The 15,309-nt window shown below is 40.8% G+C and overlaps 1 protein-coding gene across 1 annotated transcript in view; it reads left to right on the top strand.

Moving 5' to 3' along the window:
* Positions 1-15,055, top strand: part of TCTEX1D1 (Tctex1 domain containing 1) — a 39,727-nt gene extending 24,672 nt beyond the window's left edge. The window contains exons 4-6 of the mRNA XM_021706005.1: positions 8,005-8,096; positions 13,113-13,237; positions 14,159-15,055. Coding sequence (XP_021561680.1) covers positions 8,005-8,096; positions 13,113-13,237; positions 14,159-14,362 — 421 coding nt within the window. The 3' untranslated portion in view covers positions 14,363-15,055. The remainder of the gene's footprint in view (positions 1-8,004; positions 8,097-13,112; positions 13,238-14,158) is intronic.
* The last annotated feature ends 254 nt before the right edge of the window (positions 15,056-15,309 follow it).

Consider the following 15,309-nt stretch of genomic DNA (forward strand, 5'->3'; position numbering starts at 1 on the left):
TGTTATTGTTGATATTTTGACCTCCTATCATGATTCACGAATGTTCTTAATGGCATCTAGAGTGGTGAATCCTTTCCAGAAGGTTTGCGATTTACTTTGCTCAGATCCATGATCTAGGACAGCAATAGCCTTTCAATTTTATTTATTTATTTATTTGTTTGAGTCGGAGTCTCACTCTGTCACCCAGACTGGAGTGCAGTGGCCGCTTCCGGACACTGCAACCTCAACCTGCTGGGCTCTGATGATCCTTCTACCTCAGCCTTCCAAGTAGCCGGAATTACAGGCGCGTGCTACCACACCCGGCTGATTTTTTGATTTATTGTAGAGATGAGGTTTCGCCAAGTTGCCCAGGTGGGTCTCGAACCCGCAGGCTCAGGCAATTCACTCACCTCGGCCTCCCAAAAGCAATAGCCTTTCAAAAGGAATTTCTCAAATTATAAGACTCAGGGGTAAAGAGAAGTTAGTTAATGGGGACAAAAATACGGTTAGATAGGAGGAATGAGTTCCGGTATTCGATAATACAGTAGGAAAATTATAGTTAGCATTTTATTATATACTTCAAAATAGCTGGAAGAGATGAATTCTAATGTCCCCAACACAAAGAAAAGATAAATGTCTGAGGTCATGGATAGCCCAATTATCCCGATTTGATGACTACACATTATATATGCATGTATCAAAATATCATATGTACTCCATAAATATGTTCAACTATGATGTCAATTAAAAACTACAAAAATAAGTAAATAATATGTCTTAACAGTTGAAATGACTTCTTAAGCCATGAGCAGTGGAATGGATGTTGTGTTCGCAAGTCATGAAAGCCACATTCATCTCCTTGGACATCTCATCAGAGCTCTTGGGGGACCAAGTGCATTGTCAATGAGCAGTCATATTTTGAAAGGAATCGGTTTTTTCTGAGCAGGAGTTTTCAACTGTAGGGTTAAAATATTATAGAAACCATGCTTAAACAGATGTGCTGTCACCCAGGCTTTCTTGTTTCATTTATAGAGCACAGTAGATTTAACATAAGTCTTAAAGGCTCTAGAATGTTCAGGGTGGTAAGTGAGTGCTGGCTTCAACTTAAAATCACCACTGCATGAGCCCCTAACAAGAGAGTCAGCCTGTCCTTTGAAGCTTTGAAGACAGGCATTGCTGTCTCCCTAGCTCTGAAACTCCTAGATGGCATCTTCCAATAGGAGGCTGTTTCATCTACACAGAAATTCTGTTGTTTGGCGTACCCACCTTCATCAATGAGCTTAGCTAGGTCTTCTGGATACGTAACGCAGCTTCTTCTCTAACAGCATTTGCTGCTTCACCTTGTACTTTTATGTGATGGAGGCTTCTTTCCTTAAACCTCGTGAACCAAGCTCTGCTGGCTTCCAACTTTCCTTCTGCAGCTTCCCCACCTCTCTCAGTCTTCACAGAATTGAGAGGAGTTGGGTCCTCTCTTCGAATTAGGCCTTGCTTGCAGGAACGTTGTGGCTGGCTTGAGCTTCCATCCAGCTCACTCAAACTTTCTCCATATCGGTAATAAGACTGTGGCACTTTCTTATCATTCGTACATTCACTGGGAAAGCACTTTTAATTTCCTTCAAGAACTTTTCCTTCGCATTCACAGCTTGGCTAACTGGTTGGCATGAGAGGCCTAGTGTTTGTCCTGTTTCAACTTTGGACAGACCTTCCTCACTAAGCTTAATCATTTCTAACTTTCGATTTAAAGTTAAAGACATGAGACTCTTTCTTCCACTAGAAAAACCTTTAGAAGCCACTGAAGAGTTCCTCACTGCTCTAGTTTCAATATTGTTGTGTCTCAGGAAATAGGGAGGCCCCAGGAGAGGGGGAGAGAGGAGATCGGCTGGTTGGTGAGCAGTCAGAGCTCACACACTATTGATTCACGACATCATGTGAATCAATATGTGAATCTTATGTGGGTGTGGTTTGTGGTGCCCTAAAACAATTACAGTAGTAACAGCAAAGGTCACTGATCACAGGTCACCGTAACAGATGCAACAATAATGAAAAGTTAGAAATATTGCCAGAATTATGGGAATGTGATGCAGAGACATGAAGAGAGTACATGTTGTTGGAAAAACGGCACTCACAGAATCACTTGGTGCAGGGTTCCCAGAAGCCTTCAGACTGCAAAAAAAGACACAGTGTCTGCGAAGTGCAATAAAGTGAAGCCTAATGAAATGAGGTATGCCTGTACATAAAACCCAGCACACATGCTATCAATTGAATGGCTGCAAAACTGAACTACCTTACCAGACAAGTACTGCCGTCTACTTCTGGGGAAGAGCTGGTTTGCGTTCACTCTTCAGCATACATTCATAAAAATATCCTTGGATGCTCTCAATTCCCAAGTAAGGGAGTTTCTATGCATATTTTATCTCATATTCTACACTATGCTTTTCAATCACAGGGGCTCGGATTTTTATCTGTATTACCAGTATTTCCCACTTTGCCTGAAAAATTGTGGGCTATAAATGTTTGTTAAAAGAATAAAGAAAAAACAAAACAACAGACACACAAATGTACACTCTGAAGACCTTCTTTTTCTCTGTGCACTCTGAAATATGTCCACTGAGAGGCAGCACATGACTTTAGTAGCAGTGTGTCAAACACACACACACACACACACACACACACACACGATACCATTTCAAATAGGGTCGTTCCAGGCATTTCATGGTTACACGTAGAAGGAAGAGATGATATCCTGACCTTTAATCGACTACCTTGCTGTCTCCACAGCCAGTCATGCATTCAATATCATCTCTTCCTGTAGCTTCAAAACAACTAGATAATAATGACTGGTGAAAATGTATGAAAACGAGTTCTCAATAATAAGTAGATGTTATTGTGGCTGATGAGAATTAACTGAAGTTATTGTTACCATCCCTAATCATTGTAACAGTAAAACATGCCTTGTATTTATTTATTCTATGTAATTTAAGGATCAGTCAGCAAGCAAGTTGACAAGATTAATTTCATTAAAGAATAAACATGTGCCAACCTCTTTTTTTGTTTTGTTTTTGTTTTTTTGTTTTTTGGGGATTTTTTTGCTTCTGCAAAAAATCAGAACAGAGCTTACCAGGTTAGCACAGGACCTCTCCAGTGTTGACCAGGTACTACAGAGGAGGCTTATAAAAAAGCAGCTGCTTCTGCATTCAGGCTGCATCCGGCCTCAACGGTGGACATGTGATTCCAAGGATTCTTGGACTTTTCCTTGACTTACAAATTGTCAGTCTTCTCCTTGGAATAATAGTTCATCTGTTCAGTAGTTTGCACCAGACTTTCAGTCTTTTTGTATTACTTAATAGTTTTCCTTCTTTTCTAAAACTTTTATAACTCTCTTAGACACATTTTGCCCATTGAATTTTTTTCTCTATAAATGCCAATAAGCTGATAAAACACATAGACAACAAGAATATTTTCACATTCAAAAAAATAGAATTAAAACCCTTTCCCTTGGCAATGAGAACATGTGTCTAGAAGGGTTATCGTTGTAAACTAGGGAAAATGTGGTCATGGGCAACTGTACTCATTCACTTGTGACATTGTGGCATATCTCAAATTAATTTGTTGTGCCAGGTATATAGGGCTTGTAGCTAAAATTATAAATTTACTTTTTGAGCATCTTACATGTTTATCTTTAAAGATTTCAGAGGGCTTGACTAAAGCTGTTTGTTGATAGAAAATATATTCAAGACTTTCTAAGCCAGTATTCTGAACTAATATTGGTATTTCCCAAATTTTAAGATATAGGAACTCTTTTGTTTTTAAAAATTTACCAAGTCTATATTCTGGTTTAATGTTACTTAAGTAACATTATATAATTGCAAGCATTTTAAATATTTTATCTCTTTTGTCTCTCAGTATTTTATCTCTGTCTTTTCTCCAGGAATAAGGATCTTTTTAAAAAACATATATCTATTCTTCTCTTTTCTCTCCCTTTATCCAACTCATCTCATTTATTGTGGAAATTATCAGATCTCAGTTTTTAAAAAATAGCATAAATGCAGTATTTAAAAAGTAAAATTTTTCTATTTTTTTTTTCCATGAAGTTATAGTCTTGACATAAGGTCAGCCTTCCAAGGTGCAGAAAGCAATAGGCTAACCAAATATTTTCCCTCTGCATGATAGGGGTTATCAGGTTTCCAGCAAAATATTGAAAACTTACTTCTCAAAGTCCCATCTCTGGCCAGGTGCAGTGGCTCATGCCTGTAATCTCAGCATTTTGGGGAGGTTGATGCAGGAGGATTGCTTGAGCCCAGGAGTTCAAGACAAGGTTTGGCAACATAGTGAGATCTCATCTCTACAAATGTGTGTGTGTGTGTGTGTGTGTGTGTGTGTGTGTACACAAAAATAGCCAGACATGGTGGGTGTGTGCCTGTGGTCCCAGCCACTTGGGAGGCTAAGATGGGAGGATCGTTTGAGTCCAAGCAGTCACGGCTACAGTAAGCCAGAATCATGCCATCACAACTAATTCCAAGTTCCATGTTTGATTACTTGCAGCATTCCACTTCCAAGTAGTAAACTCTATATTAGTTAGAATTTTTATCCGTTATAGCTAATGCTTCTTATAATAATTTTTTTAAATGTTGGCTTAAAACAGAGAAATTTATATTCTCTTTCATAAAAAAAAAAGTCTGGAAGGAGACAGTTCAGGGATGTAGTGTCTACCTTGCTTATCTGTGATCCACAGGGTCGTTTCAAGACCCAAGATGGTTGCTGAGCTCTGGCCATCATAGACACATCCCAGGCACTAAGGAGGGTAAAAACAGGCTCCTATTGTTTGAATTACTTTTGAGGAAGTGGTCTCAGAATTTCCACCCAACAGTTCCACAGACTCGGCTCATCAGCCACGTGGCCACATGAAAAGAGACCTAGCACTTGTCTTCAGTCTGGTCAGAAATATTCCCACAAATTTAGGATTCTGCTACCAAGTAAGAAGGAGAGAGCAGCACTGGAAAGCAAAGGGCTGTCCCTGGCACGATGTTCATTATGATTTTTCTTATAATAGTGGAATATTGAAAACAACCCCAAAGGCCTGGAAGACAAATGGTTAAATAAAATCCGGAATGGGCATATATTAAAGTCTACCTTGATATTTAAAATATTGTTTACTATTTATTGACAAGAAAAATTATCTACAATACATTTTTAAGTGAAAAAAAAGTCAGCATCTATAACATAATCCCATATGTAAATTCATGTCAGAAAGGATTTTTTTTTAATGTTAACAATGGTTAGATAACTATTAGGATTAATCATTTTTGTGTAATTTTACCTTCTTTATGCTTTTATGTTCTGAATTTTTTACAAGGAGCATACACTGTTTACATGATTACTGTGGAAATAGACACTGAACAGAATCATCTTCAAAAAGGCAAAAAAAGTAAAGATGCATACTGTCTATTTCCACACTAATCTTCAACCCGTGGGGTTGTGAAGCTGATTTCATAACAAAATTGCTGATTTCATAACAATAATAGTATTAAGTGCACTGATTACCAATTGTCAGTAACATTGAACAAAGCAACAATAAGGATGGCTTCTAATCCTTATTTCAGTCAGGTGTGGTGGCTCACCCTTGTAATCCCAGAACTTGGGGGGAATGAGGTGGGAATATCACTTGAGGTCAGGAGTTTGAGACCAGCCTGGGCAACATAGTGACACCTTGTCAATACAAAAGTAAAAAAATAATTTTTTTTCCATTTGAAAAGAAGAACTCTTATTTGCTTTTTTGTCTTAGCCTTTTTTTTTTTTTTTTTTTTGAGTTGGAGTCTCACTCTGTCGCCCAGACTGGAGTGCAGTGGCTGCTCCTGGCCACCGCAGCCTCGACCCGCTGGGCTCCGGCGATCCTTCCACTTCAGCCTTCCAAGTAGCCGGAACTACAGGGGCGCGCTACCACGCCCGGCTCATTGTTTGATTTATTGTAGAGATGAGGTCTCGCCAAGTTGCCCAGGCGAGTTTTTTTAAAGTTAGGGTCTTGCTCTGTCACCCAGGCTGGAATGCAGTGGCATGATCACGGCTCACCACAGCATCAACCCTTCTGTGTTCAAATGATCCTTCTGCCTCAGCCTCCCAGGTAGCTGGGACTTCATGAACCACCACACCCAGCTACTTTTTTTTGCCCAGAAAAGGTTTCACTATGTTGCCCAGTCTGGTCTCAAACCCCTGGGCTTAAACAATCCTCCCACATTGGCCTCCAAAAGTGCTGGGATTACAGTCGTGAGTCCCCACACTTGGCCTTAGACTTCTATCTTCAGCTAATTTGAATTTTATACCACCTCTACTTCTCTTTCTATGGATTTTAAAATATGGTGTTCAGTCCAAAGAAATGGAGCTTTTAGCAACACCTTCCACGTGTCTGTAGGTACATTTTAATCACAGTGATTCGTTATTTCAGGTAGTCATAGCCTTATTTTCATTCTGTCAGAAATGATCATATGTGGGACTTGGTCACTGAGGTAAATAGGACATTTGAAAATCTGGGTCTGGCTTTTGCTACGTGTATGACATTAAGCCCTTTGCCACATTCTCTTCATCTCTGATATGGGTAGAATAATGAACCCTACTTATTTCAAAGGGTATTATAAAGGTAGAAGGAGATCATTGATGGGAAATGTTTGTCAAAGTTAAAAGTAGCATACATAATACTAGGACAGACTGGCTTATCCTAGAATCAGGGGTTTTATGTAATGTGTGAGGTCTTTTAAGCAGAAGCTATTATCTTTGATACTGCCCACAACACCTGCTGCCAGTATGGCCAAACAGGTTAGTGCCACTTCAAAGGGCAGGAGAAAATTGAGGAAGGCAGGTGTTATAAGAAAGAAGACTAAATCACTCACCCAGCAATCCATCGTGAAAAAAGGAGCCAGAATTTTTTCCATCACCTTCTCGGGATGAGTAGGTAAACCTTGATTTATGACGTGAAGTGTATTACATTAAAGAACTTTAAAAATTAGATTATCTGTGATTTTCTTAAAATATCAATTTACAAGGAGTTCACTAATTCCAAACAGCTGAGGACTAAGTATTTTAAACTCCTTGCAGAGAGAGAGAAAAAAAAAAAAACCTCAAAGATGAGGACCAAATACCTCTTTCCTTTCTAATTAAAGCAAAAACATAGCTTGCTTAAAAGTGGTCACTCTGAACACACACTCGCTATTATAGCACCTACCTCCTTTGAAATGGCACCTGTCTTCACGTCCATTTTCACAGGTGGAGAGAACTGGGAGCGGGACGTTGAGACTGTCATTCGTTACAGCTGAGTTTCCTGGGTACTAGGTGGGATTAAGTGGTACCAGGGGTACACTTGGGCTTCTCGCTGCTCCTCCACCTGCTTAGCACCTGGATAGCTCCTGTTGCCTTGCTCACCAAGCCAAAGCCCTTTCTCAGTGTTGAAAAGAGTGATCGGTGCTTACTGGTTCAGGATCATTTGGGTGGATTGTGGTTTCCTTGGCCAGGTGGAAGAGTTTCTCGTTGTTCCTTTTCATTCTAAAGGGATTTTGTGAGGTCCATATGATAAGGAACTCTTGACAATGCCCCATGTATATGCAGAGTTGTCTCCCAATGTTTCAAGCCCCTTCACATACCCCTCCAGACCCGCTGAAAGCTACCTTATTTCTACTTTGAGAAGAGCCTTTGTGTCGATGGTGGAGATGCTCTTGGCAATGGCTTTTGAAACATGTTCTCCGTTGCCCCCATATATACAGATCAACCCCGGAAACACTTTCTGGATAATCCAGTGACCTGGGCAACTACACTGGGCTTCCACCATCGCATGGAGACTTTCCAAATAATTTCTCTATCTTAATATTTTCGTCTCTAAAATGTTTTAGACTCTAAATACGTCACTGATATTTACATATGACTTACCTGAAATGGTCTCAGGGGAAACTTTATGTTTGTAACATTTCGGCTTAAAGTAATATTGTATTTTCTGTTATTATTATAATAACGATTAAAAAATGTTTTCTCCCTTGCTTTTAGCTCTACAAGTTCTGTGCCTTATATGGATGAGCCTAGCCAGCGTGATGAAGTCTCTCGCCTCACAGTTCAGATGGAAAATACCTATCAGTTGGGTGTGTTCTTTAATACCTCATCCTTATTGTAAACTTCTAATGTGGTAACTGATGTTTATTTAGAAACGATATCTGATAACCTGGTATTATCTCTTCAATCCTAGCACAATAGACGGGACTTTCATTCATTGAGTGACTTGATGCTTCAGTTTCTTCCTCTGCAAAATGGCAGCGATATACATTGTCTACTTGTTTCACCGGTATTTCCCAAATACCAAGGAATTCACCGGGTAGCACTGATGTATATATTATATTCCTGAATTTAGAAGCTCATTGGGTATTTGTGAGTAGAGATGTGTGTGTGTGTGTGTGTGTGTGTGTGTGTGTGTGTGTGTATGTGTATCACTGAGTAAAAATTAGCTCATATATGTGAGTCAAATGAAAGATATGCATGGATGTTTTGTCCAACAAAACCAATCAATGTTGTTGATAGGTAGGTGAAAAAACCCTCAAGGCAAACGCAAATGATTCACAATCCCCTGTTGACAGAGATGTTTATCCATTACCACTGAGGTTTCAGGTCTTTGAAAACAAAGATCTTTGCACCTGCCCCTGTACTCCCAGGTGGAGTCCTTGGCAAATATCTTTTCCCATTCATGTTTCCTCATAAACCCACTTGTTTTCTCTAAATGTGTACCTGCCCACCATTATCTAAATCCACAAATAATTACCGCTATATGGAAACTCCACAGAGACTTACCAACGGGCAAAGGAAGACTCTATGGGCCCCCGGGGGATTCCATGTGTGGCCAGTTAACCTCCCAAAAATTATAGACCACCAGCCCATCCCATTAAGCCTTGTAGCCAGTTTTCTATAGTGATTCCCAGATTTCATGGATTACAGGGCTCCATAATTAGTCAGTCTACTGGCGTTTCCACAGTGCCTGTGGTGGACAGCTCATGATCCTGCCATTCAATATATTTGTATACTCCTCTGGCACTCAATTTCTTTCGAAATTCCACCATCATTGCCGTGTTTGATCCATAACATTCTGTTGAAGCTGACACTGACTTTATACATAGGGCAGGGACAGATTCTGGGATGGCTTAGAACCATGGTCAATCCAATCAAAGCCTTCGAGATTAAATTCAGGAAACATTTGGCTTGTTGGAGAAGCCCTGAAACCTGAATGAATGCATGGGCTGTGATAGCTTCTGCCATCTTGCCCCCACACAGAGCCTGAAACTGAGGGGAGAAAAACCAAATCTGGGTGTTGTCACTTGAGTTCTAAATCCAGTTGGCTATCCTTCGACTCTTCAGTCAAGCAAGCTAAGTTTGGGTCAGATTTTCCCCTACTTGCATCTAAAAGTACTTGGCCATTGGGTGCCTGTGATTCATAGTTCCCTGTTGACAGAGATTTTTTTTTTTTTTTTTTTTGAGTTGGAGTCTCACTCAGTCGCCCAGACTGGAGTGCAATGGCTGCTCCCGGCCACCGCAGCCTCGACCTGCTGGGCTCTGGCGATCTTTCCCCCTCAGCCTTCCAAGTAGCTGGAACTACAGGCATGCGCTACCACGCCCAGCTAATTGTTTGGGTTTTTTTTATTGTAGAGATGAGGTCTCGCCTCATCTCTCGAACCCGCGGGCTCAGGCAGTTCACTCACCTTGGCCTCCCAAGATGCGAGATTACAGGCTGAGCCGCCAAACCTGCCAACAGAGATGTTTATCCATTACCACCAAGGTTTCAGGTCTTTGCATGCTGAAAGGGTTTGATTCAGACTTCAAGATAAAGTCATTCGTTGAAATGTGAACCCGTGTTTCTTCTTCATAAGACCATCTTTTCACAACTTATTTCCTCAAGTAAACAAAGTAAATTGTCTTATCAGTTTTAAAAGTACTGAGTGTGAACCAAGTTAGAAAAGTAATTTTAGAAATAGCTTATTTTCTTACAAAAGTCTATATAAATTATTATTTTATGATTAAAGTTTTTTATGCTTGACAGTTCACTTTGTAAGCATTCAACTGTCCATTGTGTTAGTAATCAAAACTGTATTTGTACTTCTACTTGTTTCTGGGTTCGTTTTGCATGTGAAAGGTATTTAGTGGACCTTGGGTAAAGATTTTTCCCATATGTACACAATGCAACACTAGCCAGAAGAGCGGAGGAAAAAAAAAAAAATCAATCACCACCACTATTGTGTTTAATTAATTTTTTTTTTTTTTTGAGTTGGAGTCTCACTCTGTCGCCCAGACTGGAGTGCAGTGACCGCTCCCGGCCACCGCAGCCTCGACCTGCTGGGCTCTGGCGATCCTTCCGCCTCAGCCTTCTGAGTAGCTGGAATTACAGGCGCGCGCTGGAGTGCAGCTGGTTTTTTGATTTATTGTAGAGATGAGATCTCGCCTGCCCAGGCGGGTCTCAAACCCATGGGCTCAGGCAATCCACTCACCTCAGCCTCCCAAAGGCGCGGGATTACAGGCTGAGCCACCGAGCCTGGCTATATGTTTAATTAATTTTTCATTCTATTCAATAATGTTTGCATCATCTAAACACATCTTTAAATGATAGCATTTGTGTAAGTAATTGCAGCTACCAAAAATGAGATGAAACATGAGAATAATTCATGAGAGGAAAAGAGGGAATGAAAAAGGAAGCTGTATTTCTTACAATAAAACATCATTTACATGTTCTCCTTAATTAATTACTGAAAGAAGAGTATGGAAGGAATTACAGGCTGTGGCATCTGTTATATCTGAATCTGAATACCAGTTTTGCTGATCCCAGGTAAAGGATGCTTGAGCAAGGTCTTTATCATCCTTGAATCTCAGTCTCTTAATCTGTAAATGAGGATAATAGTCTCTACTTCATAGGGATGCCGTGAGAACCAAATGAAGTAAGATATTGAAATTGCTTCCTCATTATGTTCTCACTCCTGAAAGTGACTGACTCTGGGACTTTTCCATAAATCACTAAGAATAAAAGCCTAGGATAATATTCAGTGTAACTTCCTGTAAATTGTGAAATAAGCTTTCCACAGGACCTTTTCTGGAACTATGATTCAAGCGGTACCCAACTCTGGAAACTGATTGTGAGCACCAGACCAGACTAGAGCTACAGGTAGCCATCTTTGCTGCCACATTGAGAAAGCCTACCTGAAAATGAAGCCCTCCTAATGGAAAGTAGATCCCACATATTGAGACAGAACAAGAGAGAGAGAGAGAGAGAGAGAGAGAGAGAGAGATCGTATGAGTTCTACTTCGTCAAGTGTCGAGACCTATCTCTAGTGTCGGGCACTCCTGGACAGAACCTGTCAGCCTCTCAGCACCGATTGCCACTCTGCATGCTCCACTTTACATGCCCAGATCATTCCCCACTCTGAGTTAATTGAATTCAACAATCTCTCTATCATCAAAATGAAAACACCTTGTGTTGACCCTCAAGAAGCTGGCCTAGCCCACCTGCAGGCACAGGCTGTGACCTGGTTAAGTTCAACCGTCGGAAAGCCTCACCGGGAGGCCGAGGGAGCCGGAGCAGGAGGCCCCTGTGTCTGCTTCCCTGGCTCCCTGCTTGTGGGTTCATCCCTCAGCGGAGGACACAAGCTGCTCTCAGGTGGCCGCCTCCATATGGCCCAGGGTCCAGTATGAGCACTCCTCGAAAGGTGGCACCCTTACTTCTGTTGGCTCCTGGAATTGTTTTAACTTCCATGTGCCATGTTTCCTTGACCTTGACTGAGAGTCATTAAAAACCGACGCTTATGAACAGATATTGGTGTCTGTGAAGAGACTTGAATAGAACTCTTGATCTCATTCCTTCATCATTGTCCATTCAACAAATAATGACTGAGCCTCTGTATGCCAGGCCCTGGGGATATGTGCTTTTATGCAATGACATGAGGGATTGACCAGAGGGATGGTGGCGCGAGTAATATTCCTGGGCGGCAGGATGAAGAACATTTACCCGAAGCATCTGCTCCAAACCAGGGTGAAATATGGTTGCGAATATAAGCACTAGCATCAGATAAGCCTGGGTGTGCCTCCCAGCTCTGCCACTGGTGGTTCTAGGCAGGGCACTTGATGCATTTAAACCTCTGTCTCCCTAGTGTGGATAACAGTGAGGTCCACCTCAGCAATCTCTTGGAAGATGATATAAGGCAATACATATGAAGCGCTCATCACAGGGGCCACCATGGAAAAATTGCTCAACGAAAAGTATCCATCATCGTATACACATTACAATTATATGTAATACACATTGATTATTATCTACAAATTTTAAAGTTCTAGCTAAGTTCAGAAATCATACGTGAAAAATGTTTTATGCCTTTAGCATCGTGTTAGACTCTGCGGAGGATAAATTCCGATCTTGCCTACTGTTTCCCTGGAGACACCCAGACATGCCTCAGCCATCATCAAGTGGCCTAGGAGCAGGGAGACCGGGGACCCTGGCCTGGGAGGAGGGAGAAAGGAGGGATGGTATTTGCCTGAGGGGAGGCGGAAGGCCACCTGGAGAAGACATCTGAGCTGGACTTGAAACACGATTCCTCAGACGAACAAGGTGAGGAATGAATGGGTTCCCTTTGAAAAGAGCACCAGGGTGAACAAGAAGCACCCTCTGAAGACACAGCCCACAAGGCAGAGTGGCTTGCGCGTGGGGCAATGCGTGGGAGAGCAGGGGCCTTGGGTGGGGAGGAGCCACACCTTGGACCTCCTAAGGGGCCTAAGAGGATGTCAAGAGAGATCTGGTGGATGATGGAGAGGACACGCAGAGCTGAGAGCCGTTAGAAGCTGCTGAGGCTGAAGGGGCCACCCATGGCGGGGCTGGGACGGCAGAGACCTGCAGCGCCAAACCCCAGCAGTGCTGGACACACTTTTAGGGAGTGAGTAAATGCGTGGGTCAGTCGCCTTCTTGTTCACTCCCAGAGAACCCGACGGGAAACGCATTAGGACAGCTTGTTTCCTTACATTGAGGCCACCCAGAAAATTAAACTCTCTCCATGTTTCAGCACTCTTGATTAGCCTGTGGGGTGGGTGAATATGATCCGAAATCACTTCTCAGAAAGAAATTCTGTGCGCATTTTCAGGTCCTCCCAAACATTTTCCTGTGGCCACTGTCAATCATATTTTGAAAGAGGTGTTAACTAACTATCTACAAGAAGAAGAATATGAGCCAGAACTCTGCAGACAGATGACTAAGACCATTTCTGAGGTAGGCATGCGATTTACCCAAGTGATAACAATAACTAGAATATTCACTGAAAGCACAATCCACTTTTTGATGAAGTAAATTAGTTTTCCATAATGGTGAAAATGCATATTTATAGTTGGGTCATATTCCATATGCAGGGGGTGCCAAAAAAATGTATACACACTTGTGAACGTCCTATTTATACATTTTTTGGCACCTCCGTATATATCTGTATGAGTGTGTGTGTATGTGTGTGTGTGTGTGTGTATAAAAGCCTTTGTCTAAAACAATCATGTGCATCATTTGAATGCATTTTGTAAAAATGTATAAAACTGTCCCATTTATAAAAAATTTTATGCAAAAGATACATCATTTTAATGATTATTTTCTCTTCACCAAGGCAGCTTCTTTGAGTGCCTCAACTACAGACATTGTGGTCTGTATGTCCATCTCTGTTTTTATCAGCCACAGTGCTGGCATTTCAGCAAGGTTTTCTCTATTTTCTTTTTTATGATAAACTCTTAATAAACATTCACGATCAATCATATTACAGGAGACTCCAGTTATATGGTTTCTCAATTAGACATGAACAAGACAGTCTAACGCCAATGCCAACATTCTTTGAAGGGAAACCATCTTAACATAGATTTTTCAAAGAATGTAATAATTCATTAAATTCTGTGCTCTGGATGACAATTTTTCCATGTTCCTGAGAAAATGTAGATTTATTGCTGGTGTTATCATTTTGTTCCTGAACATTCTATCTTTTGAGGACAGTGTTTGAAAGAAATCACAATGTGGATCTGCAATTCTGAGAGTGTCTACAATGCATCATGATATTTCCTTAAATTAAATCCCCTGTGTTTATACCAAAGATTAAGATTTTTTTAGTTTCAGTGTGGTTAAATGAGGACTCTCCTTTTTTTTTTTTTTCATTTCCAGGTTATTAAAGCCCAGGTCAAGGACTTGATGGTTCCACGGTATAAACTAATTGTGATTGTTCATATTGGACAACTGAGTGGTCAGAGCATACTCATCGGAAGCAGATGCCTTTGGGATCCTAAAAATGATAACTTTTCCTCTTATGTCTTCAGAAATTGTTCTCTCTTTGCTCTTGCAAATGTCTATGCGGTTTACGTCGAGTGACTGAAAATAAGAAATCTAGCTCTTACTTTTTAAAAACAGGCTGTATCTATGTACACAGTGGTTTCACTGCCAAAAACTTTGGGAATGAAGCAATGCTAATATTTCAGATAACTGGAAGCTTTGGGGTTTTTTCAGACTCTCATAAGGATTGGGGGGAAGGGAAGATGGCACGAGAAAGAATCCTATTTACCTAAAACAGGAACTCAGTCTTGGTTTTGCTGGATTGTTTTCCATAGACATAGCTTCTTATTAAATATTACTTTTGGTATTAATTATTTTAATTCCTCTTTAATAAGACAGTTAGAATCTTCTGCATTATTTTTTAATGAAGAGAAGTTTTAAAAAATATGTGGCTATATACCCCGACCAATAAATAAATGACAGTAGAATGTTCAACGTGGCATACGCAAATGATAAATAATATGCCTCAGTACCGCATATAAAAGAATACTGGTTTTCATTTTGCACTTAATAAATTGAGCAGCATTCATTAAGTGCAATTATTGTTACATGTACCTGACAGTTGAAACTGCTGAGGTAGAATGAACGGCTTCACAACAATTATCGCTGTCCCGTGAGCCCCAAGCTAAAACTAGAAGCTCTTGTGGGTTGCCTGCACTTACACAGTTGCGGGAGAACCCCGTGTTGGCTCTTCAGTAATGGAAACTATAACGTGAACAGAGGCTTTTTAGGGCACTAAAGCCGACATGGTGATATTAAATATACATGATGCTTAATAGTAAATGTATCTGTGACACGTAAAATCATGTCTTGGAAAGAAACACTGCTTTTAAATATACATTGCTGATATGCCTTTGAATAGATTTTCCTGGGCTAACAAACTCTTAACACAAAATAGATAGCTGACAGCCTAACAAATAAAACATGTGTATTTGCCATCGTGCTCATATAAATTTGATACTAAAGTGACCCAGTGAGGGCTTGAA

The sequence above is a fragment of the Carlito syrichta genome, unplaced genomic scaffold (assembly GCF_000164805.1).
Source record: "Carlito syrichta isolate Samal-C Ts95f unplaced genomic scaffold, Tarsius_syrichta-2.0.1 Scaffold314875, whole genome shotgun sequence".
In the NCBI taxonomy this organism is placed as follows: domain Eukaryota; kingdom Metazoa; phylum Chordata; class Mammalia; order Primates; family Tarsiidae; genus Carlito; species Carlito syrichta.